General features: G+C 40.8%; 1 protein-coding gene across 1 annotated transcript in view; it reads right to left on the bottom strand.

Moving 5' to 3' along the window:
* LOC108280289 (protein unc-13 homolog A) overlaps positions 1-20,337 on the bottom strand; it is a 60,414-nt gene extending 40,077 nt beyond the window's left edge. Inside the window, exons 1-7 of the mRNA XM_053673759.1 lie at positions 19,810-20,337; positions 8,278-8,307; positions 8,043-8,142; positions 4,230-4,347; positions 1,837-1,960; positions 1,128-1,198; positions 968-1,022 (exon numbers count right to left, since the gene is read on the bottom strand). Coding sequence (XP_053529734.1) covers positions 968-1,022; positions 1,128-1,198; positions 1,837-1,960; positions 4,230-4,347; positions 8,043-8,142; positions 8,278-8,307; positions 19,810-19,831 — 520 coding nt within the window. The 5' untranslated portion in view covers positions 19,832-20,337. The remainder of the gene's footprint in view (positions 1-967; positions 1,023-1,127; positions 1,199-1,836; positions 1,961-4,229; positions 4,348-8,042; positions 8,143-8,277; positions 8,308-19,809) is intronic.
* Between the last annotated feature and the right edge of the window lie 1,182 nt (positions 20,338-21,519).

The following is a 21,519-nucleotide window of genomic DNA, read 5'->3' on the forward strand; positions in this document are numbered from 1 at the left end:
ATTATGCTTAACTATAGTATTCCTCAGGGCATGTTTGGTGTCATTTTTATCCATACTTAATGGTGAACAATGTGGTGATATCATAAACATCATAGAAGTTTAGGAAATAACATTTAAAATATATGTTGCACTATGTGCTCTTTCACTGACCTGGTGTCGCTGATTAAAGATTAGTTGATTATAAAGATTAGCATTATACTCCATCCATGACTGGAGGGTGGCAACATGGTGGCTGTGACCCAAGCCACCCCAATTCTGGCCTCAAATTACATCCCTTAAAATGTCTACCACTCTTACACAATTCATTTAGGCTTCAGGTGTTTTATCCAAAGCCCTTTCAGTATTAGGAACTACCACGTAACTACATATAAAGTCTTGAAGTAGCTGTTTATTTTGCACCATGGAACAAATCAGATATTCTGCAAATTTAACTTTGTCTTATACATAATTTGGTGGTCCTGCCTCCAGTTAGAACCTCATATCTATAACCTGAACACTCTGCTTTTACCGAACAGGCAGACAGGTAAGAAAGGGAACACAAGACGGCATCTGTGAAAAGCTCTGAAATTTTTCACATCTTTGGGTTTTTTTCTTATTTTCTTATTCTCCTTATTTTAATAATGAAAGTAATCGATAATTAATTTAATTATCGATTACTACTTACACAACAATGTTCATGAAGTTGCAGCACAAGCTACTGACTATTAAAAGAACTTTGGCCTTTGCAGATCGGGTGCCGCCAAAATTCCACATCAAAAACTTCCATAATACAGATAACCGATATCCGGTGAGTGTAAGATTACATAATCCAGACAAGTCTAAAAGCCTTGTGGTGAGTAGAGATTCATTTGAGGTTGTGGGAGCTTCTACAGGCAGGAAGCAGTAAGGTAACTCGACCTATCACTCCACCTCTGAAGTCTGTGTGTGACAGTATGGGATTGATTTTATATAGAAGTGCGTAACTCACAGCATTGGCTCGCGGGAATAGGAAGTGGCCTCTCCTGCTGCTCCTGGTATGAGTACTATGAGAACAAGCATAATTAGATTAATTAACAGATTATGACATTTCCAGGATGGTATTTTAACATGTGAATCATGTGACTTCTTTATGGGGAAAAGGAACTTACATCCTGGTCTCTCATGGCATTGAGCTGTTCGAGTTTCTTAGCCCAGTAGCGAGCTTCCTCTTCAGGGATATCTGTGGCAAGGAGCACATGCATCCACACACATGTTTGCTTTACAATCCTTGTGAGGACCTTCCAGTGACAATGCATTAAATTACTGCTATGCCTACACCTAACCCAACCTAAACCTTAACCTCAGTAATCAAAGGGAAACATTTTGGCTCTTTTACTTTTTTGTTTTGCTTTTTTCAAAAAAAGAAGAAAAACAAGAAACTAAGTTTTCTTCTTGGGGACCAGCCAATTGTCCTCAGAAAGTCAAAATCATCAAAAATGGCAGACATCGGGACTGGGACCCAAACAGCAGGTCATGGAAGTGGGTGGTTTGTACTTTCTTCATACACACCCCAACTACCACATATACACTGTGTTACTTTGTTTGCTTGAAGAACCTGCTGTGACCTTATGCCAACACAGATTTCTAGCCAAGAAACAAAAATGGGCCTCAATGGTCTCTCTTTTTCAGCAGAAACTCACTGAAACTAAGGTACTGGATTAATAATGCCTGTAATGCAACTGATTTTTGGCTCTTCCTAAGGTTTAAGGGTAGCCATTTATTTCTAATAAAGAGAATAGAGGATCCATTTGAGATTGTGGTGATGAATCGGTAATCTGTTGTTATGATTTCAGTGGGATTGATTAATTATGGTCCTACCCAGTGGCAGTTCGAAGCGAGTGTCGAGCAGCACCCGGTGAAACGTTGGGTCTTTGGTACCACAGATCTCATTATCGTCCATGATGACCTGGGAGTCCAGAGTCTGCCACTCCCCTGGACCCTCCTATGAGAATACACAGGTAAAATGATGTAAAATGAAACATTCCTCTGGACTGAGAACACTCAAATTGTAGCACAATCCTGTAGGGATGAATGACATGAGATTAATTCATAATCACAGTTATTTGGTTCAATATTGAAATCATGAGTATTTATTACAATTACACAATTTAAGGACCAAATTGGGACAAATATCTGAATCACAGCAAGGCTGCTCCTTAGTTACATTAACTGAGTATCTTTTTTTTTACAAACACAATTAGCTTCAGTATGCAACCAAGCAGAAATCTGAATGGGAATCTAATGATTTAATACACTGAAGTCAATAAATAAGCAAACTGTCGGTACATTGTTATGGTATAAGAGGAATAGAACACTTCAGGATGTGTTGTAATAGGAAAATAATTAACATTGAGGAGGTAACAGCTGCATTACACCACCCCATTGTTAATGATTAAACCCTTTATACCTCAACAATTTGCCAATAATTACATTCTTATTAATTATATAACAACACAACATATTTTGTATCAGTTTATTCTTACATTTAATGTTGTGGAATATCTGTGAGACGAGTTAGTTCCTGTTATTAGTTTCGTATACCATTCCCTCACCAGACTCTCTTTTTTCCCCACTCTCTTGAAGTTAATAAGATTTTTTTTTAATTGCAGCTGGTCATAGTGCTGAGAAACCGGAAAAAGTCTGGTATAAAGCACTGACACTGGAGACTCCTTCCACAATTATTAAATAAATGTCTCCTCACAGAGACTCCTCACTTCACTATATCCACTGTTATACTTTTTTCTTTGTTAAATAATATGCTTTTTTTAATCCATTGTAAAAAAAAAACAAACAAACAAAAAAAAACAACATTGTAAATAAGTTGTTGCTATAGAAATTATAATTAGATACTTTACCTGTGATTTACCTTGCAGCTGGAACTATTTTCAGAGCTGCTTTTTAAAGAATATCAAACACCTTCAGACCAATCAGAATTGAGAATTCAATAGCACTAGTATAAATATACACATCCATATCTAACATCAGCCAAGAAGCTAGATTTAACTAAGCTCACCAATATCATAGTCAATTATGTTAAATTACCTGAAAAAGCCAAACAAAATCATGCTCACAAGTAAAATATTTTTTAAAATTGCAGCTCTATATTTCTGTGAGTCTTCTTTTTTTGACATTCTCTGCAGGACATCATTATTAAATGGTAAATGGTCTGCACTTAGATAGTGCATTTATCCAAAGCACTTTACACTGTGTGTCATTCACCCATTCACACACACACCAGTTGTAGCAGAACTGCCATGCAAGGTGCCAGGAATCGAACCGCCAACCCTACGATTAGTGGACAACCTGCTCAACCACCTGAGCTACAGCCGCCCCAACCATTATTAAATAAAATCTACTCTTGAACATCACGATTAACATGAAAAAGCCATTGTCCACACTATCATTATCACTCCAGCTTGAGTCTGGTGTGGAACCTAATGAAAAATATTGCCCGCTACTGTCATCACTTCTGTAATCACATCTCACATCAGCAGTTTTAGTTCACCCTTGATGGCTCACTTACAGATCAAAGAGACACACAAATGTGTCTGTTGAAGTCCGGGAATAGGCCAGGCAATAATCCCGATTCATATTCGAGGACAGGTGATACATTATTCATACAGAGTTATAAAAACAAAGTGAAAAAAGCTCACGCTCATTTATAAAGCAGAACATAAAAGCTGCAAATGGGAGAAATGGTTGCTTCGCTTTAGAGGAGGCCATTGTGTGTGCTTATGTAACTGTCTCTCAGCAGCTGGTGCGTGTGCGTGTGAGTGTGTGTGAGTGTGTGTGTGTGTGTGTGTGTGTGTGTGAGAGAGAGAGAGAGAGAGAGAGAGAAAGAGATGGGTGCTGCTGAGCTCAGCTCAAACAGAAGCGCATTACACCGGTAGACTTTTGCTACTATGGATTTGAATTTTTATGCCTTGATTTAAAACAGCAAATGAAATTTGGAAGTTGAATTCGATTAAATCAAAAGTTGTATTTAGTACTTTGAATGCGTGTGAAACATTTTAATGCTGAGTTAATGCACACTGGAAAAGCAAAACTGCAAACTTGCTTATGTTTTGAAGTTTTACAGAAGCCTGCTTATATATCACTTCATGAAATCCTTCAACATTGCTTAATAAAGGATTTATGGAATGCTTATGAATGTGTTATGGATAAAACAGTGTAAAAGACAGTTGTAGAATGCAATTGGTCCCGCCCCTTACTTCATTTGATTGACGGATGCTCTGCAACGGGATCCAGACGGTGCCCACCATGGTGTCCCAGATCAGACCTTTATTCCACACCTCCACCGTCAAACCCAGATCCAGCCGGTTTATCTCACTGCCCAGAGAGAGTGAGAGTGAGAGAGAGAGAGAGAGAGAGAGAGAGAGAGAGAGGTGTTACTTGTATTGATACTTCTTTCTTATTTTACCAAATATTTCTTCATGCACATTATTTCTCTACTTCCACATTATTTTTAATCGGATACATTACTGCCAAAGCACTGGGGGGCATTATAAATAATCTTTTATTACAACATTTATTCATATTAATGAAGCATTGCAGAATTAAAGAGAGATAGAGAGCGGGTGAGAAAGAGCGACAGCTCTGGAATGATGATATTGTCCTCATATTATATTTAACAAGGGATTAGCATTGGAACTGGGTCGATGATATTGCCAGCAGCATGCTGTGTTGATTTTGTAAGTACATTTCTTTTATGTAATTACATTAACTTGCATTATAGCAAATGGTAGCGGACTGAAAACAAAGCTGGAAGCAGGGCTGCGAGGAACACGACGTGGCTCAATTACAACACAGCAGGATGCGTTATTAGAGTGAGAGAGGAAGATGGAGGAAGAGAGAGAGAGAGAGAGAGAGAGAGAGAGAGATGGAATGAAGTGGAAGACAGATGAAAGCTGCATGTGAAACTACACTCCACTATACTATAGGCTACATGCACAAAATTAGTACAGCACTACAGTATATAAATGAAGCCTAAAAGATTAATACTCTCAGAAGAAGTCACTAAAGGAATACTCCAGTGGTTTTCAACCTAATTTGTAACCTAATTATTATCTATGTGTAATTATCACAAACAGACTATGACGAGGAGGAGGGAGAAGCCAGGTTGTGAAGATGCACACCTGGCACTGATTTGACTAATCATGTGCTATACTACTATGTTGCAAAATTGGAAAAAACTTCATGTCTGTCCATAACAAGATCCTAAAGGCTGAGTGAATCTAGCATGCGTATATGTGTGTGGCGGTCTGGGAAAACCCGACAGAGGTAGCTGGGTAAAAAAGACAAAAAATTTCAGTTTTGGCCATGGGTTTTTGACCCTATCTCACAGTACACTGGTGTTCTATTCTGCCGGCGGAGTGGAAATCCTCTTATTAAACATTTTCCATACCAAGACGCTAAAGGCTGCTTTCACACTAGACGTTTTTACTCAACTGTAGGAGCATGTTATAAATGTAATCCTACAGGAAGTGGGCACAAAGCGTCCTCTTATCTGGCACAGCAGAAGTTGAAAAAAGATCAACTTTTTAGAAAAGCACATCATGACATCAAGCAATCAGGATGCGAGCTGGAAGGCAATCGAGGTAAAACAAACACGGAGAACAACATGCTAGTGAAAAATATTGTTAGTGAACGAATATAATGAAAAAATATTTCGTTGTCAATATTCCACCATTTTAGTGTAACTAACATCATTTAGTATAACTAACACCATCATGCAGTACAGCCACACAAGCAGCTCCAACGTTCTTCATTTTCCACCTGGAAAGCTACAGAAACCTTCTCAAGACAATCAACCTCCTTAGCCGCAGAGTTACACCAATCTCATCTCTCATTTCATCTACATTATGGATGATAATAATAAATCAAAATCTACATAGCAAGCTAGGCTGGTTATATAGTTGAAGTTAGCCAGGGAAACATGTCTACATTGATGCACACTGCAACTACACATCCACTACAGATGCACTGGATAGTGACCAGGTTGAAAACTGATGGAATATTCCTTTATGGAAGCCTATAGCACTTACTGAAAGCTGAGCACTTCACACATTATAGGGTTAGCCTCGCTGTTTCATTTTTTGCTATAATCAGATCATGTTTTCGATATAAATGGAGCTTGCAGTAATTAATCACACGTAAGATTTTGTGCAAGAGGCAGCAATGAAGCGAGTTAGTGAGTGCTAATTATGGCCATGTGGCTGTGGGAGAGTGTGTGTCTGTGTATGCGTGTGTGTGTGTGTGTGTGTGTGTGTGTGTGTGTGTGTGTGTGTGTGTGTTGGTGGGGTTGCAGAGATGTGGACATTATGGACATGTCCCAGGTCTCACGACACAACAGAGAATCTCCACAGAGCTTTGTTACACAACAAGCACTTTGGCACGACAGCACTCCAATCCCAGTGCTCTGAAACAGTACCCACCAGTACATACACACTCCTGCTAGCCAATTCTACTCCATTGGATCATGGGCAAAACGAACGAGCGAAAAGGAACGCATAGAGGAAATGAAAGTGAGCAAGATGGAGAATGAGGGATGCATGAATGAATGGGCTGACAGGGAAAAAAAGGAGTGCGAATTAAAATGAGTGCAAAAGACCGAGGCGGAGAGCGATGCATGATTGAGCGAGTGAGTAAACGGCGGGGGCAGTGAGGTAGGGGGAGGTGAAAGAGTGCAAGAGAGAAAGTGAACGAGTGCAGCTGGACTGTATGAGTGTCTGCATGAACAAGCCTGAGTTGAGTCACGGTCTGAACATAGAATCCTGGGAACATAGAAAAACAAAAAGATAAGAAACTTTTGCTTCTTTCTTTATTGATCAAATCTGTCAGTTAAATATGAAGCCAACTGTCTTTTACTCGGCACTTATTAAAGCAGGTCTGTCATTTGCAATGGATTTTTATGACCAAAACATGAAGATCTGTGAGCGAATCTAGCATGCATGTATATGTGTGGCGGTCCGGAAAAACCCACCAGAGGTAGTTGGGTAAAAAAATTAAAAAAATTTTTTAACCTATGGGTTTTTGACACCTCAAGTTGAAACCTTTCTCGCGGTACACTGGCGTTCCATTCATCCAGCGTCCATCAGACATTTTCAATCAGCAGGAACACATGAATTATTTTATTGCTGCAAGTCATAAGATTAGTCAGGACACTGTTGGGTATCTGTATATAGAGTACCGTGACTCTGTGTTTAGCTGCTGGTGAGCAGGGTGATGAGAAAGGGGAGGGGTGTGATTCCCCTGCTGGGCAAACACTTCACACCTCTCTACAATAACACTAGTATAGAGAAGAAATGGACAGCACAACTACAGTTTTTTTTTTTTTAATGAAGCCCTGAGTGTATACTTTCATATGAGCCATTAACCACTATTGTGGAGTGCGACATCACAAATTAATTCAATGCTGTACACAGGCACCCCCAAAACAGGCAGAAATTCTATGGAATTTTTTTGACATCTGGTAAAAAGAGTTGAGTACATGTAAAAATAATTCACCAGAAGGATTCATAAAGTTTTTATTTAGGTTACCTGCCTTGAAGTCTGCCTGTAAAGATCATGGTAGGTAATCATTCAATTTGTCTAAATTGAGTAAAATGAATGACTGAAGTCCCCTGTATAAGCAACCTCACTGTAAACATGGGCTGTAATGTGAACTGGAACCAATGAAACATCCAGTAATGTAATGCCAATGATTTAAAGCCTAAAATTTTTGTTTTTGTCTCTGGGAATGAATATTTCTCTTGTACTGCTGCTCACAATCAAATAAAAATCAATTCAAAACAAAGCCAGATTACAAAAATAGGGGAATGAAAAGGAGTGAAAAAGGAAGTATGGGAGAACTGGGTTGTGGAAAGAAAATGGTAGATGAAACATGAGAAAATGAGGAGAAGATGACATGACAGATGAGGAGCATAAAAAGCAGGAGGTGAGAAGAGAGCGAGAGATAGATAGATAGATAGAGAGAGAGAGAGAGAGAGAGAGAGAGAGAGAGAGAGAGAGAGAGAGATACTCACAACATGAAGTCCTGCTCCCAGCTCGGCTGGTTGCCCCGCACTGCAATCGTCGTGCTCTTAACATTCTGAACCTTCAGACTCACATACGTGTTAAACTTCTCTAAAGGGGGAAGAGCATAAGGAGGTCACTCACAACAATAAATACACACAAGCGCACAATCACACACACACACAGTTTGTCAGAGTCATGCCTAGAATCAAGGGTAATGCTGGTCTTGAATCAGTCTTCACTCACCTTGGGGTCCATCGAGCTTGGCTTTCTTCACTGCAGAACAGAAAGGCAAAGACAAAGAATCAGTCACTCTAGTCACCTCATGCCTTACTTGTTATGGCAAAGAATTCATTTCAGTTTATCAAATGCAACCTGATTCCCAGTTTGATCCAAAGATCAACACATCCATCCATTTTCTGTACCGCTTCTCCTACACAGGGTTGTGGGGGAATCTGGAGCACATCCCAGGAGACTCGGGGTACAAGGCGGGGGACACCCTGGACGGGGTGCCAGTCCATCGCAGGGCACAATCGCACACACTCACACACCCATTCACACACTACGGACAATTTGGAAATGCCAATCAGCCCAATCAACGCGTGTCTTTGGATCTTTCACATTCAGATTTGTATTTAAGTGATATAACTGAGTAGTCAAAGTAATTTTAGCATTTATCAACAAAGTATGCCAAGAGCTCCATCCGAGCAATTTTGAGAGGTTGATTGGAGTCAGATTTGAGGGGAGGGGTTTCTTATTTTATATTACACCACAGCACTGCTGAATTCTTCATTCTGATCGCTCGGGTGTTGATTAATGTTCTATAACAGCAGCTCTGACAATAGTACCGGCTCCAATGCGCTCGCTCTAATATGTTATCATTTCTATAGTAACAGATAAAACAATGTGTCTTGCATGGCAAACGCACAACATCCATCCATCCATTTTCCGTACCCTTTATACTACCCCTGGATGGGGTGCCAATCTATCGCAGGGCACATTCGCATACACCCTCATTCACACACTACGGACAATTTGGAAATGCCAATCAGCCTACAGTGCATGTCTTTGGACTGGGAAGGAAACCTGAGGAAACCCCCGAAGCACGTGGAGAACATGCAAACATGTTCGGTGCACACAGGGTGGTGTCAGGAATCGAACCCCCAACCCTGGAGGTACGATGCAAATGTGCTGGACGCACAACAGAAATAGATTAAAAACATGTGCATTCACTGATATGGTGATGTTTTCTGTCAGCTGACGTTTGTTTAGCATTTCTGGACAGAGTTTCCAGTGTCAGTGCTTAACAATCAGAGGTGAAGCTTTATTAGCGTCATGCTGGAATACTGAACATCAACACTGTAGAATACCATTTGATCATTTAACACTGCCACACTCTACTAACTACATATCTTTGCTATTAGCTTCACTGTAGCTCCTGAATAATTCATAGTTACTGAATAATATGATTAAGAAGAAGAATAATAAGTAGGAAATTTGAGGTCTCTGAGGCCTTGCTCATGTGGAAACAGCACAATGCATAAAAATCATTGTGCTAATGCCACAGCACCTGTTTTTGTTTTTTTCAATCTTCAAAAGTCCATCTTTGGTGAGCCTGTGCCCATGATAGCCTCAGAATCCTGTTCTTGGCTGATTTGATGTGGTCTTCTCCTGTTGTAGGACATCCACCTCAGGTTTTGATGTGTTGATGTGTGTTCCGAGATGCTTTTCTGCTCACCACAGATGTAAACAGTGCTTATTTGAGTTACCATAGCCTTCCTGTCATCTTGAACCAGTCTGGCTATTTTGCTCCTTTAACCTCTCGCATCAAAAAGTGGTTTCCATACACCGGATGTTTTTAGCTTTTTGCACCGTTCAGTATAAGACGTTTTCTGTTGCCTGGGAAAATCCCAGGAGTTCAGCAGCTTCCATGCCAAGTCACTGAGATCGCGTTCTGGTTCTCCATTCCCACCTGGATCATGATTTCATGCATCTCATTTCCTCATTGGATAATTACATGAATAATTGCATGAAATGTACAGTTTTTTCCCCTTCCTATTAAAGCAGCCAATGACTGTATATTCTTCTTTCTTCCTCTTCTCTTTCTCCGATCTATGGCTCAATGGCGGCTCAATCTATTTCCTGTTTTCTGTGCGATGCCAATTCTGCAGCTGCTCTCCTGGGCTTTTCTTCAGACTGTGTGAAATTAATCCTGCAGCTTACTGCTTACAGCTTGCAGCACAGCTCAGCTCTGTCTGTTTTTTAAAAGGAAAAGAAAGAGAGAGAAAAAAAAACCCTGCTGGCAGTCAACCGACAGAAACGTGTCTGAGTGAACGTGACTCGTGACACAGACGATACTGCAGTGAGTGTCACAAAACACTGACACAAACAGATGAATGAAATTGTTCATTAGTGGAGTGTGGAGATGAAATGTAATACGTACTATCTGTCAAACTCTGTGTGTGTGTGTGTGTGTGTGTGTGTGTGTGTGTGTGTGAGGATTTCAGCTGAGTCAGAGCTTTTCGACATCTTTGCTTCCAGGGAAGAAGAGACGAGAGGAGATGATGAAGAAGAGGCACTGAGAGAAAACGATTCCGCAATAAAGATGAGAAGAGACGATAGAGATGAGAGGCGTTAGGAAAGAAGGATTAGATGAGAACAAGACGTGTTTGATATGAATATTAACGAGCCCTGTATTACGTGGCACAAGCAGCAGCGGGCATTAACAAGGCATACGTACTGACGTAATAACTCTGACCTTACGAAGTACTGCAGTGTGAGAGAGAGCGAGAGAGATAGAGACAGAGACAGTGATTCAAGCACATCCAGGACATGCTTTCTCTCTCCTTCTCCTCACACACACACACACACACACACACACACACACACACACACACACACACACACATACACTGACATTGAGTTAAAACACCTGCAGAGTGTCAGGAATTCCCAGAGCTTTTCTCCTGTCAACCACTGTCACTACAACTGATCACACCGCCGACGGGCATTCAGCGATAAAAAGATCCGAAGGACAAGTTAAACTCTCCGTTTCTACACGGCCCCTGGGGCGAGATTTCAAACTGCAAGATGTGGAGCTGTGTTTTAGGTGATTTAACCGAGTCTCCGTATTCCGGTTGCACATTATAACCCCTTCAATTCACAGCTTATTGTTTAGTTATTCAAAAGGAATAGAGTTAGTGGTAGAAGTGTCAGTGAGATATAGCCCTAGCTTCATATCTATCTAAACAGAGCGATGCAGCGACTAGGTGTGAACTGGGCCTGTGAGCCGTATAGTCAGTGTAATAGAATACAGCATAACTTCATTACTGTAAAAGTAAAGAAGTGCTACTTTGTTTGCTGTTGATTTGACTTTCTGAGGAGATAGAGAAGGTGTTTTCTTTGCTAACTTCTCATGGGAATGACAAAAAACACAGCACCAATCAACCAACCAACAAATCAGCACCAGAATCACAAAACATACGTAATGTGTTTCAGTGTGAAGGCTTCCTTTAAAATAAATTGGGGGGTATAAAAAGGCAGCCTAAACCGTGGTGGCTTAGTGGTTATAGCTTGTTTGCCTCGCACCTCCGGGTTTGGAGGTGAGTTTGGGTTCCTCCCTCAGTCCTAAGACATGAATTGTCTGTAGTGTTTGAATGTGTGTGTGATTGTGCCCTGAGATGTTTTGGCACTCCATCCAGTTAGTCCCCCGCCCTGTGCCCCGAGTTCCGTGGGATAGGCTCCAGGCTCCACCACGACCCTGTAGGTTTAGCAGTACAGAAAATGAATGAATGAGATCTGCCCCAAACACACAAGGATACGCTCACACGGCTGGAAACAGATCGAATCTTTATGAACCTTCATAAAATGTTATATCGTTCTCATATTCTCTCTCTCACACTCGTAAATTAGAGGTAGAGAGTTTGACATGATCAGAGAAAACGACTTCGCTGAGGGATCCATTAGGAGATAAAACTATGCTTTAGAACAACACGTACACAGCTAATCAGGTAGACCGGTGTTCCTCGGTGATGCCTGAGCTCTCTAGAGACGTGCACGTGTGAGCTTAATTAGAACAGCCGCAACCTAAATGGCTCCAAACTGGCTCGGCGAAAGGCCAGGGCTTTGCTCTGTGTGCCATTGGGTATGAACCTGATCAATTGGCTTAATGCTAATATGGAGCTAAAAGAGGATTGTGAAGAAGGACATGAATAGATGACAGAATGAGGTTAAGGGAAATGAGGGACGGAATTTGTGCTCCATCAGACGTTTATACACATAGCTGCACCACGCTGGGATTTGGTACAGGTTTTTGAGCAGCGTCGATATGCGGAACACACACGGTGACAAAGAAAAATCTTTCTATTATCAGGCTCTTCAGAAACAGGCTGCATGTGACTTGATGGATCAATTATGATGTTACAGGTACAGCACTGGAACTTTGTGGTTGAAATGTCTATTTCATGTCAATTTGTATCTGTCCTAAAAATCATGTCCAGTTCTTAAAGGAAAACTCCACTCTGAAACACATTACATATCTTTCTACTGAAAGATTTGTGATGTGTTTAGTCATGCTGGTGCTAATCTGTTGGTTGGTGCTGCATTGTTGTTATTCCTTTGAGAAGGTGGCGGTTGTCTGGGGAACATTGTTAGCACAGTTACAAAGGTAGGAGGGAAAAAAACAGTGATGATCAAACATAAGTGATAAACGTGCATCATTTCAAGTTGTTTATATGATTATTGTATATTTATATCATTCATATAATGTATATTTATTGCATTATGTATTGACCCTCCTTATCTGGTGTAGAAGGACATGCTAATAATATAAAAGAACAGTTTTATATTATTAGCATGTCTTTCTACACCGGATAAGGAGGATCAGTGGAGGATCAACGGGGCAGTGGTGGCGTAGTGGTTATGGCTCTGGGTTACTGATCGGAAGGTCAGGGTTTCAAGCTGCCACTGTTGGGCCCTTGAGCAAGGCCCTTAACCCTCTCTGCTCCAGGGGTGCTGTATCATGGCTGACCATGCGCTCTGACCCCAGCTTCCTGACAGGCTGAGGTATGTGAAGAAAACAATTTCACTGTGCTCTAATGTATATGTGACCAATAAAGACTCATCATCATTATCAATTAGTACGTTTACATGGACAACAATAATCCAATATTAACCAGATTAAGACGATACTCTTTAGGAAACTACTATGTAAACAGCAATTTTTTATTACCTTAATCCTATTAAAGTCATACTTGAAGTAAACACAAATCGAATTAAGACGTGTGGAGTATTCCTGTTTTAGTCGCATTATCGATGTGTATTACAGACATGTACACACCTTAATCACACTATTAACGTCATGTGAGAGTTTTCACTGCATTTTGCGACAGGACAAGTACACATGGCAGTGCTCAACCGTTTTACGGCAAACAAGAGAACATGGCTGTGTCCGAAACCACGTACTTACCTACTATATGGTAGGCGAAATACATGTATCTCAGCTACTATATAGTAGGTAAGTACGCGGTTTAGGAAGCAGCCCACGGCTTCAAGCAGTCATCTATTTGCACGTATAGCATGACAAATAATTAACTGCACTTGAAGCGTTCGTAAAAATAAAAAAAATAAAAACACCCAAAACTGTATACGGTTCCATAACGAAGACCAACTGTATGTTGATACGTGAAATTCTGGAGGGACGTCAAACAGCGTGGTGTGTGGATGTAATAATGTGTGCTGTTAATCGCCCTGTGTTCTATAACATGTAAAACGGGAACATGAAAGGAGTATTCTAAAAGCGACTCGTGTAAACACCTTAATCACAATATTGTATTATTCAGAATAAGGTCAATAATTAGATTACTGCTGTCCATGTCGAAAGCAATCCAGTGCCATCCAATGACGTTTGTGTACACAACTGTGCACGGCAAACTACAGAAACAATTTGAAATTATGCAGGTTTTCATTCAAATTCTTTCTTATAGAGGATGTTTGATTTCTTTTTCCCTTATAAACTAACAAACATCTACTAACGTACTTAAATTGGTCGTTATTCACGAATGAATTCATAAGACTGACGTCGTAGTTAAGGTTAGCTCTTCATTAGTTAGTGATTAGTACATGCCTTAACTCATCATTAGTTCATATTTAAATAAGTATTAAGTCACACATTAGTGCTTGATTATTCATGTACGGTTATTGTAACGTGTTACCAATGCACGTTTTGTAGGCTATGTCACAGTTTTCTGTGGCTTTAGAAAGGGTAACGAGGCACTAATACTTGGTATATTTTTCATTTCTTAAAACCCTTATTGGAGCTTTAAAGTGAGAAAACACTAAACCTTGACCAGCTCGAACAGCGTGACACCTAATTTAGTCGATTCAATATTGTTTTTCAAAGCCAGTGACAAATTCCTTGGGACCTCATGTGCTGAAACCCTATTAATTCCGCCTACTCCGGCTAATTAGTTTCGAGTGCATCGCAGTACGCTCCAGGAAAACAAAATATGACTGTACTGCTAATGTCCTCTTTTCTGCAGCTGCAGCAGCTTGAAAGTTTGCTTAAAACGTGTCCCCAAAAGTGGTTAAAATTAGACTGTTCTGTTCCCTTCAAATCTTCACAGCCCGCTAAAAACTGATGACACCGTCCAGGTGAGCGAACTGACCGAAACTATTTTAAGCCAGTTAAAACTCTCTTGCCTGCTTCTTGGCTCAAGTTCGAGCCTCAATAAGAAGTGCCCAGACGAGCAGGAACGTTGCAGTGCAGTTTCACCTGAGAGCTTTGGGTTTCATTCAGAGCGGTGAAAAACAGGCAACTGTAATATATCAGTACGTGTCAGAAATCAATGACAAAGAAATTGGGACTGCAGAAAGTGGGAAAGCGGCTCTTTATAATAACACCGACTCATAAATCACTGCCAATATAAATAATTCAGGTCAGGAAGTGCCGCATACAGACAATACATCGTAATCTATGAACCCCGAGATGGGGTTTATAAAGAAGAACCTGGAGAGGAATGATGAGCTAACCTCAAACACTCAAAGCCAGCCTAAATATGCCTTCTGAGTCTGAAGATATTTACTACAATTACTGAACTGAACTTTTTTTTTTTTTTTTTTTAAATCAAGCTGACTATGTTTTAGCAGTGGGTTCTTATTAGCGTTGTTTTTGCACTGAATGAGGACCATATAAGTGTGTCCTTTTTAAAATGGAAATAAAAAGAGCCCATTTCTCAAATACATTATTATATTAATAAAACACAAATACAGCAACAGCCTTAGTATTTAAACACAGTAAGAGAAAAATCCATACACATATGCAAACAATCATACTCTAAACACTGAATGCCTTTGAAACAAATCCAATTTATCCATTTAATGGTTTAGTGGGTGTATGTGTGTTAGATATTGACTGATGTGGGTTTCTGGATATCAGGTCATTAATATAGGTAATGAATTTTATTAGTATGACTTTCATATATACAGTACAAAAGCTGATAATTGAATTCCCAACACAGGAAATGCGAGGAATGGGTATGCTAACTTCTAAGCCACTGTGCACCCAATAATTCTTAATAATACTTACAATTTTTAATATCTTAAGAAAACAGATATATTGTCTCCATTTGACAAAAGAATATCCGTATCCCAAAACTACACATTTTCTAAAACAAAAATTCCATACTATTGTGGAATGAGTGCACTTACATTAAATTACCGGACCTGTGCAAGACTGAATACGTAGACAACTTGTTATCTAACTAGTTTATTTGGTTTCTTTATATCTCTGTGTAGAAGAATGTTTAGATTTTTTTTGTTTTAAGTATGAAATAAAACAGAGGCCTTTTATTTCCAAAAGGAGATTATTAAAGGAGATAACATTTTAAAACCCATTAGTGAAAATCTAGTCATTAATTCATACACAACTAGCTTCAGAAAACTGTAATTTAAGAGTATTGGTTTAGCAAAAAAAAAAAATTAAAAAAAAAAAAGATTTCCCTGGCCATCATAATCTGACTAGCTACTAGCATAATCTGACTTACTTTCTGTTTAGCTAGCTATATGTTTTGTTTCAAACAACAAAACAAATAAAACAAATGTATAAATAAATCAACAAACTGATAAACACACCAAACATACAAGAAAAACAGACAAACACATTTAAGAAAGCAAAAAACAAATAAAGGAAACATTTTAAAACAACAAATAAACAGATATGTAAATAACAGAGAACACTGCACAATCTCCGTTAAAGTGACAGCTATTACACAGTTTATGAGTACACTCAGTGCTACGTAAATAAAATATGACTTGTTGATATCAAAAATGTGATGTGATCACAAAGATTATACGATATATAACTCATTGATAATGAGTGTATTGACTATACAAATAACTGAATATTGTCTCATAGTACACTATAACAATGACATTGCTTTAACACATGTTGGTGCCTGATTAGCTATAGATTAGATTTAGGGAACTGAGTAAATTTACTGAAGGTTATCATAATAAATTGGAAAGTAAATATAAAGCAAGGGTGTCCCATCCATTCATTAAAAGCCTTTACAGGGAGTTTATTGTACACAGATACCAATGTATTATAGTTTCTACTAAAGACTGAAAACCACTGGATGTGATTTAAACTGATCAGGCTGATATTAAATATCAAGCTGCTGGTATGGTATTGATACTGAATTCGAGGCCATTGTGGGCTGCAAGATGAATAACTAGCCTATAAAGCTCACGACATATTACATAAATCCACCTCCACTCCCACATGTGGAATATAAGATTAGGATGTTATAGCATTCGCAATACAAAGGACAATGCAAAAGGATTACATCACTATAAATCCAATGAAAGATCTGTATTTTTATGTCATTTTACTATATAATTAAAGTTCCCTGTGGGCTTGAGCAAGAGATGAAGGTGTGTGGATGAGAAAATACACACACACACACACACACACACACACACACACACCGCTAACCCACAAGCATTTTTCTTTCCGCTGATAACGTCAGTTCATATCCTGCTTCCTCAAAATAACAGCGTTATTAGATAGCATCCATCCAGACAAATGCAGGCCATGTTTAATGTAGAGAGAGTGTGGAGAATCAGAAATGGGACCAAGAGAGGAGAAAAATATGGCATCGATCACATCGCCGCCTTCCACGTTATTCATTTATTCATTATTCACTCTAAGCAGAGAAACTTACGCCATGACCTTAATCATAGACCTTACTCATGCACATTCTCTCGCCCTGATCTGTTAGGCAGAAACAAAGTAGAGAGCGATTTCTCAAAAATTGACTTTAACATCTGCTACACACAATTCCCACTCACACACAACTCACTGTAACATCTGCTGTGGAGACAGCAAACGCTGGACTCAGCTTTCCAGAATGCAGTGCAGCTATACAGCAAAGACTCTGCTGTATGAGACGATGAGCATGATGTAGGTGAGAGAGTGCTGAAGGGCAGACTAAAAGGCTAAAGTGCTGCTGCATCACTCTCTTTAGGTAGAGATGAAGCAAAAGTTAAATCCCACTGGCACCACTATCAGCATTGATAAGAGTTTCAAAATTCAATGAAAGGAGTTTCAAAATTCAATGCGGAATTTCAAAGCAAAGTCAATCTTGGTTGCCAATGAAGATCACATCCATCCAACCATTTTCTGTACCACTTATCCTACACAGGGTCACAGGGTCACGGGGAGCCTGGAGCCTATCCCAGGGAACTCAGGGCACAAGGCAGGGGACACCCTGGACAGGGTGCCAACCCACAATCGCACACACACTCACACACTACAGGCGATTTTGGAAACGCCAATCAGCCTTCAACACATTTCTTTGGACTGGGGGAGGAAACCAGAATACCTGGAGGAAACCCCCAAAGCACGGGGAGAACATACAAACTCCACCTACAATCCACGAACAATCAACCTACAATCCACCTACAAACCACGAACAATCCACCTACAAGCCACCTACAAGCCACCAAGCCAGCTACAATCCACCTACAAGCCACCTACGATCAACCTACGAGCCACTTATGAGCCATCTACGAGCCACCCACGGTCCACCTACGAACCACCTACGATCCACCTACAAACCACCTACGATCCACCTACAAGCCACCTACGATCCACCTACGGTCCACCTACGATCCTCCTACGGTCCACCTACAAGCCACCTACAAGCCACCTACAAGCCACCTACAAGCCACCTACGATCCACCTATGGTCCACCTACAAGCCACCTACGATCCACCTACGGTCCACCTATGGTCCACCTACAAGCCACCTACAAGCCACCTACGATCCACCTATGGTCCACCTACAAGCCACCTACGATCCACCTACGGTCCACCTATGGTCCACCTACAAGCCACCTACAAGCCACCTACAAGCCACCTACGATCCACCTACGGTCCACCTACAAGCCACCTACAAGCCACCTACAAGCCACCTACAAGCCACCCAGGATCCACCTACGGTCCACCTACAAGCCACCTACAAGCCACCTACAAGCCACCTACGATCCACCTACGGTCCACCTACAAGCCACCTACGATCCACCTACGATCCACCTACGATCCACCTACGATCCACTTACAAACTACCTACGATCCACCTATGATCCACCTACAAACTACCTAGGATCCACCTATAATGCTCTTGGGAAGGAGGAGGATCCTGAGTGCAGGATCAAACAGGAGACTCTGGAGCTGTGAGAGCACTACCCACCCACACCCTCACTTCATATACACACACACACACACTTCATACATACACGCTTCATACACACACACACACACACAACATACACACCCACACCCTCACTTCATACACACACACACACATTTCATACACACAAATCCTCACTTCATATACACACATTTCATACACACACACACACACACACACACACACACACACACACACACACACACGCTTCATACACACATAAAAGCTTCATTTGATCCAGACTCAGACGCTTAAGTTTGAACATCGGTGTGCTTTATCACTGCAGTGTGATTTCGTGAATGGAGCAGAGACAAGCGCGTGAACGTTTTTCGTGAATGGCGGTTTGGAGGCGCTTGCGCGCGCACGGACAAGCCGCCCACGGGATTCCCTCGCGGCCGAGAGAGAGAGAGAGAGAGAGAGAGAGAGAGAGAGACGGGTTTCACCTGCAACAGTGCTGCAGCTTTCCGCCTTTTCTGACTGAGTTTTTTTTCTCAGAGCCACAGGAATACCGATGGAGTTAGTTAGTTAGTTAGTTAGTTAAATAAATAAATAAACAAATAAATAAATAAATACGCTGCGGCAAACTCTCACGAGCTCAATTTGTGAGTAAAAGAGGCTGATTCACAGGTGTGACTCATTAAACTAATTGCGTAAATCAGGTGCAGCCGATAAATTAACCGCTTAACGATTGGATTAAAAATACCGGAAAAACAAACAATAATAAACATGTAAGTAATTCAGATGAAAAATAACAACATAAAAGTAGCTTTTCAGTCCATTCAGATGGTGAACCAACAACAAGCTAGGCTGCCATTAAAGAGAAATGCTGCTATTTTGAGTAAATAAATAGCTCAACTTAGTTTTAAAGCGTGAACTAACAAAGTTTAGCAGGACACTGGGATATTTATCTCATACACACGCACACACACACACACACACACACACACACACACACACACACACACACACACACGTATATATATATATGGAGAAATTTAATTGGAGATGTTTTCCTTTTTCCAACTCACCCCCAACACACAGAAGTGACATCGCTCCTCAGAGTCTCGGTGTGTTTTTGTTGTCCTCCACTGTCCTCTAGCAGATCGCCGGTCGAGAACGGGACAGCCTGGACGTGCCGTGATTCGGTGATGTCCGGTTTACACACGCCCCGCACGCACGCACACGCACACACACACAGTCCTGCCCCGACGCCTTTTGTATATATATATATGTACATATATATATATATAAAGAAAAAGGTGAGAGGATTTTCAGCTCAAAAGCTTCCGGGGTTAGTTTCTCCTCTCAGCCGTGCTGGTTTCTCGTTTCCGCTCGGGACTTCTCGAGAAAGCTTTGGTCGTCAGTCCCCGGCTCGCACGCGCACAGCCATCTTGTTTTCAGCACCAGCGCGGCGGGGACAGCTCATGCCGCTGTGACGTCACGGCGCGAGACGACGGGCACCGACCGGGGAGCGCGCGGGCAGCGGAGTTTCTCGTGCTCGCACTCTCCCGCCCACATCCAGGGGCTCCCGGAAACCCGCATGAGCTGAATCACAATGGGAGACTAAAGTGGAAAATGGCACTGTGAGAACTTATTACACGGAAGAAGAACAAGAAGAGGAAGAAGAAGGGGGAAAATCCGTTTTGCATTATGTTACACTCTTTATACTGACAATTCATTCATTCATTCATTCATCCATCCATCCATCCATCCATCCATCCATTCATCCATCCATTCATTCATTCATTCATCTACTCATTCATTCATCTACCCATTCATTCATTGATTCATTCATTCATCTAATGAGATTGTAAAACAGCCTACATAAAGGGATATATTATATAAATGCATACATCACACTTATGTATCAATTCTAAACGCTATACAATTAAATCCAGGCAAGAAAATTAATAGAAATATAAAGTCATTGGGTATAATGGGGGACCTTAGATTTTACCCAGTATACAAACATTTACAAATAAAAATGAAATAAAACATGATCAGAGAGCTTTTCCTCCTGCACTGTCGTGAACAAAGAGCAGCTGCTGCAGTGTTTGCAGTAAGTGATGCAGTCCGGATGTTTCCCTTTACTCCTGAAGGCGGCAGTAAAACTATCCTCATAAAAACCGCCTGGGCCACGGTGCAGTGTTGCCAGGTCTGCAGAAATCCTGCGAACTGATTTGAGATTATTGAGTCCTCCATCTATCCATCTATCCATCCAATTTCTGTACGCTTATCCAGGGTCATGGGGAAGCCTGGAGCCTACACCAAGGGACTTGGGGCACAAGGCAGAGGACACTCCCGGAAGGGGTGTCAACCCATCGCTGGGCACTATCGCACACACTCACACGCCCATTCATACACTGCCGACAATTTAGAAATGCCAGTCAGCCTACAATGCATGTCTTTGGCCTGGGGAAGGAAACCGGAGTACTTGGAGGAAACCCCCGAAACACAGGGAGAACATGCAAACTTCGTGCACACAGGGCAGAGGCGACCACTAAGCCACCATGCCCACTGAGATTGCAGAACATTCTTTTTATTTAAACAAACAAACAAACAAAAAATCAGGGTTGGGATTAAATTGTGAAATAACGCGTGTATCAATAGAAATAAAATACAGTGAATAATCAACAGTGAAATAGATTAATATATTGTAGGTTATCTTTATATATCGGTATATACATTGTATATTATCCATGGATAATGTGGGTACTGCTGTATATACAATGTACATA

This window comes from Ictalurus punctatus, chromosome 20 (genome assembly GCF_001660625.3).
Source record: "Ictalurus punctatus breed USDA103 chromosome 20, Coco_2.0, whole genome shotgun sequence".
In the NCBI taxonomy this organism is placed as follows: domain Eukaryota; kingdom Metazoa; phylum Chordata; class Actinopteri; order Siluriformes; family Ictaluridae; genus Ictalurus; species Ictalurus punctatus.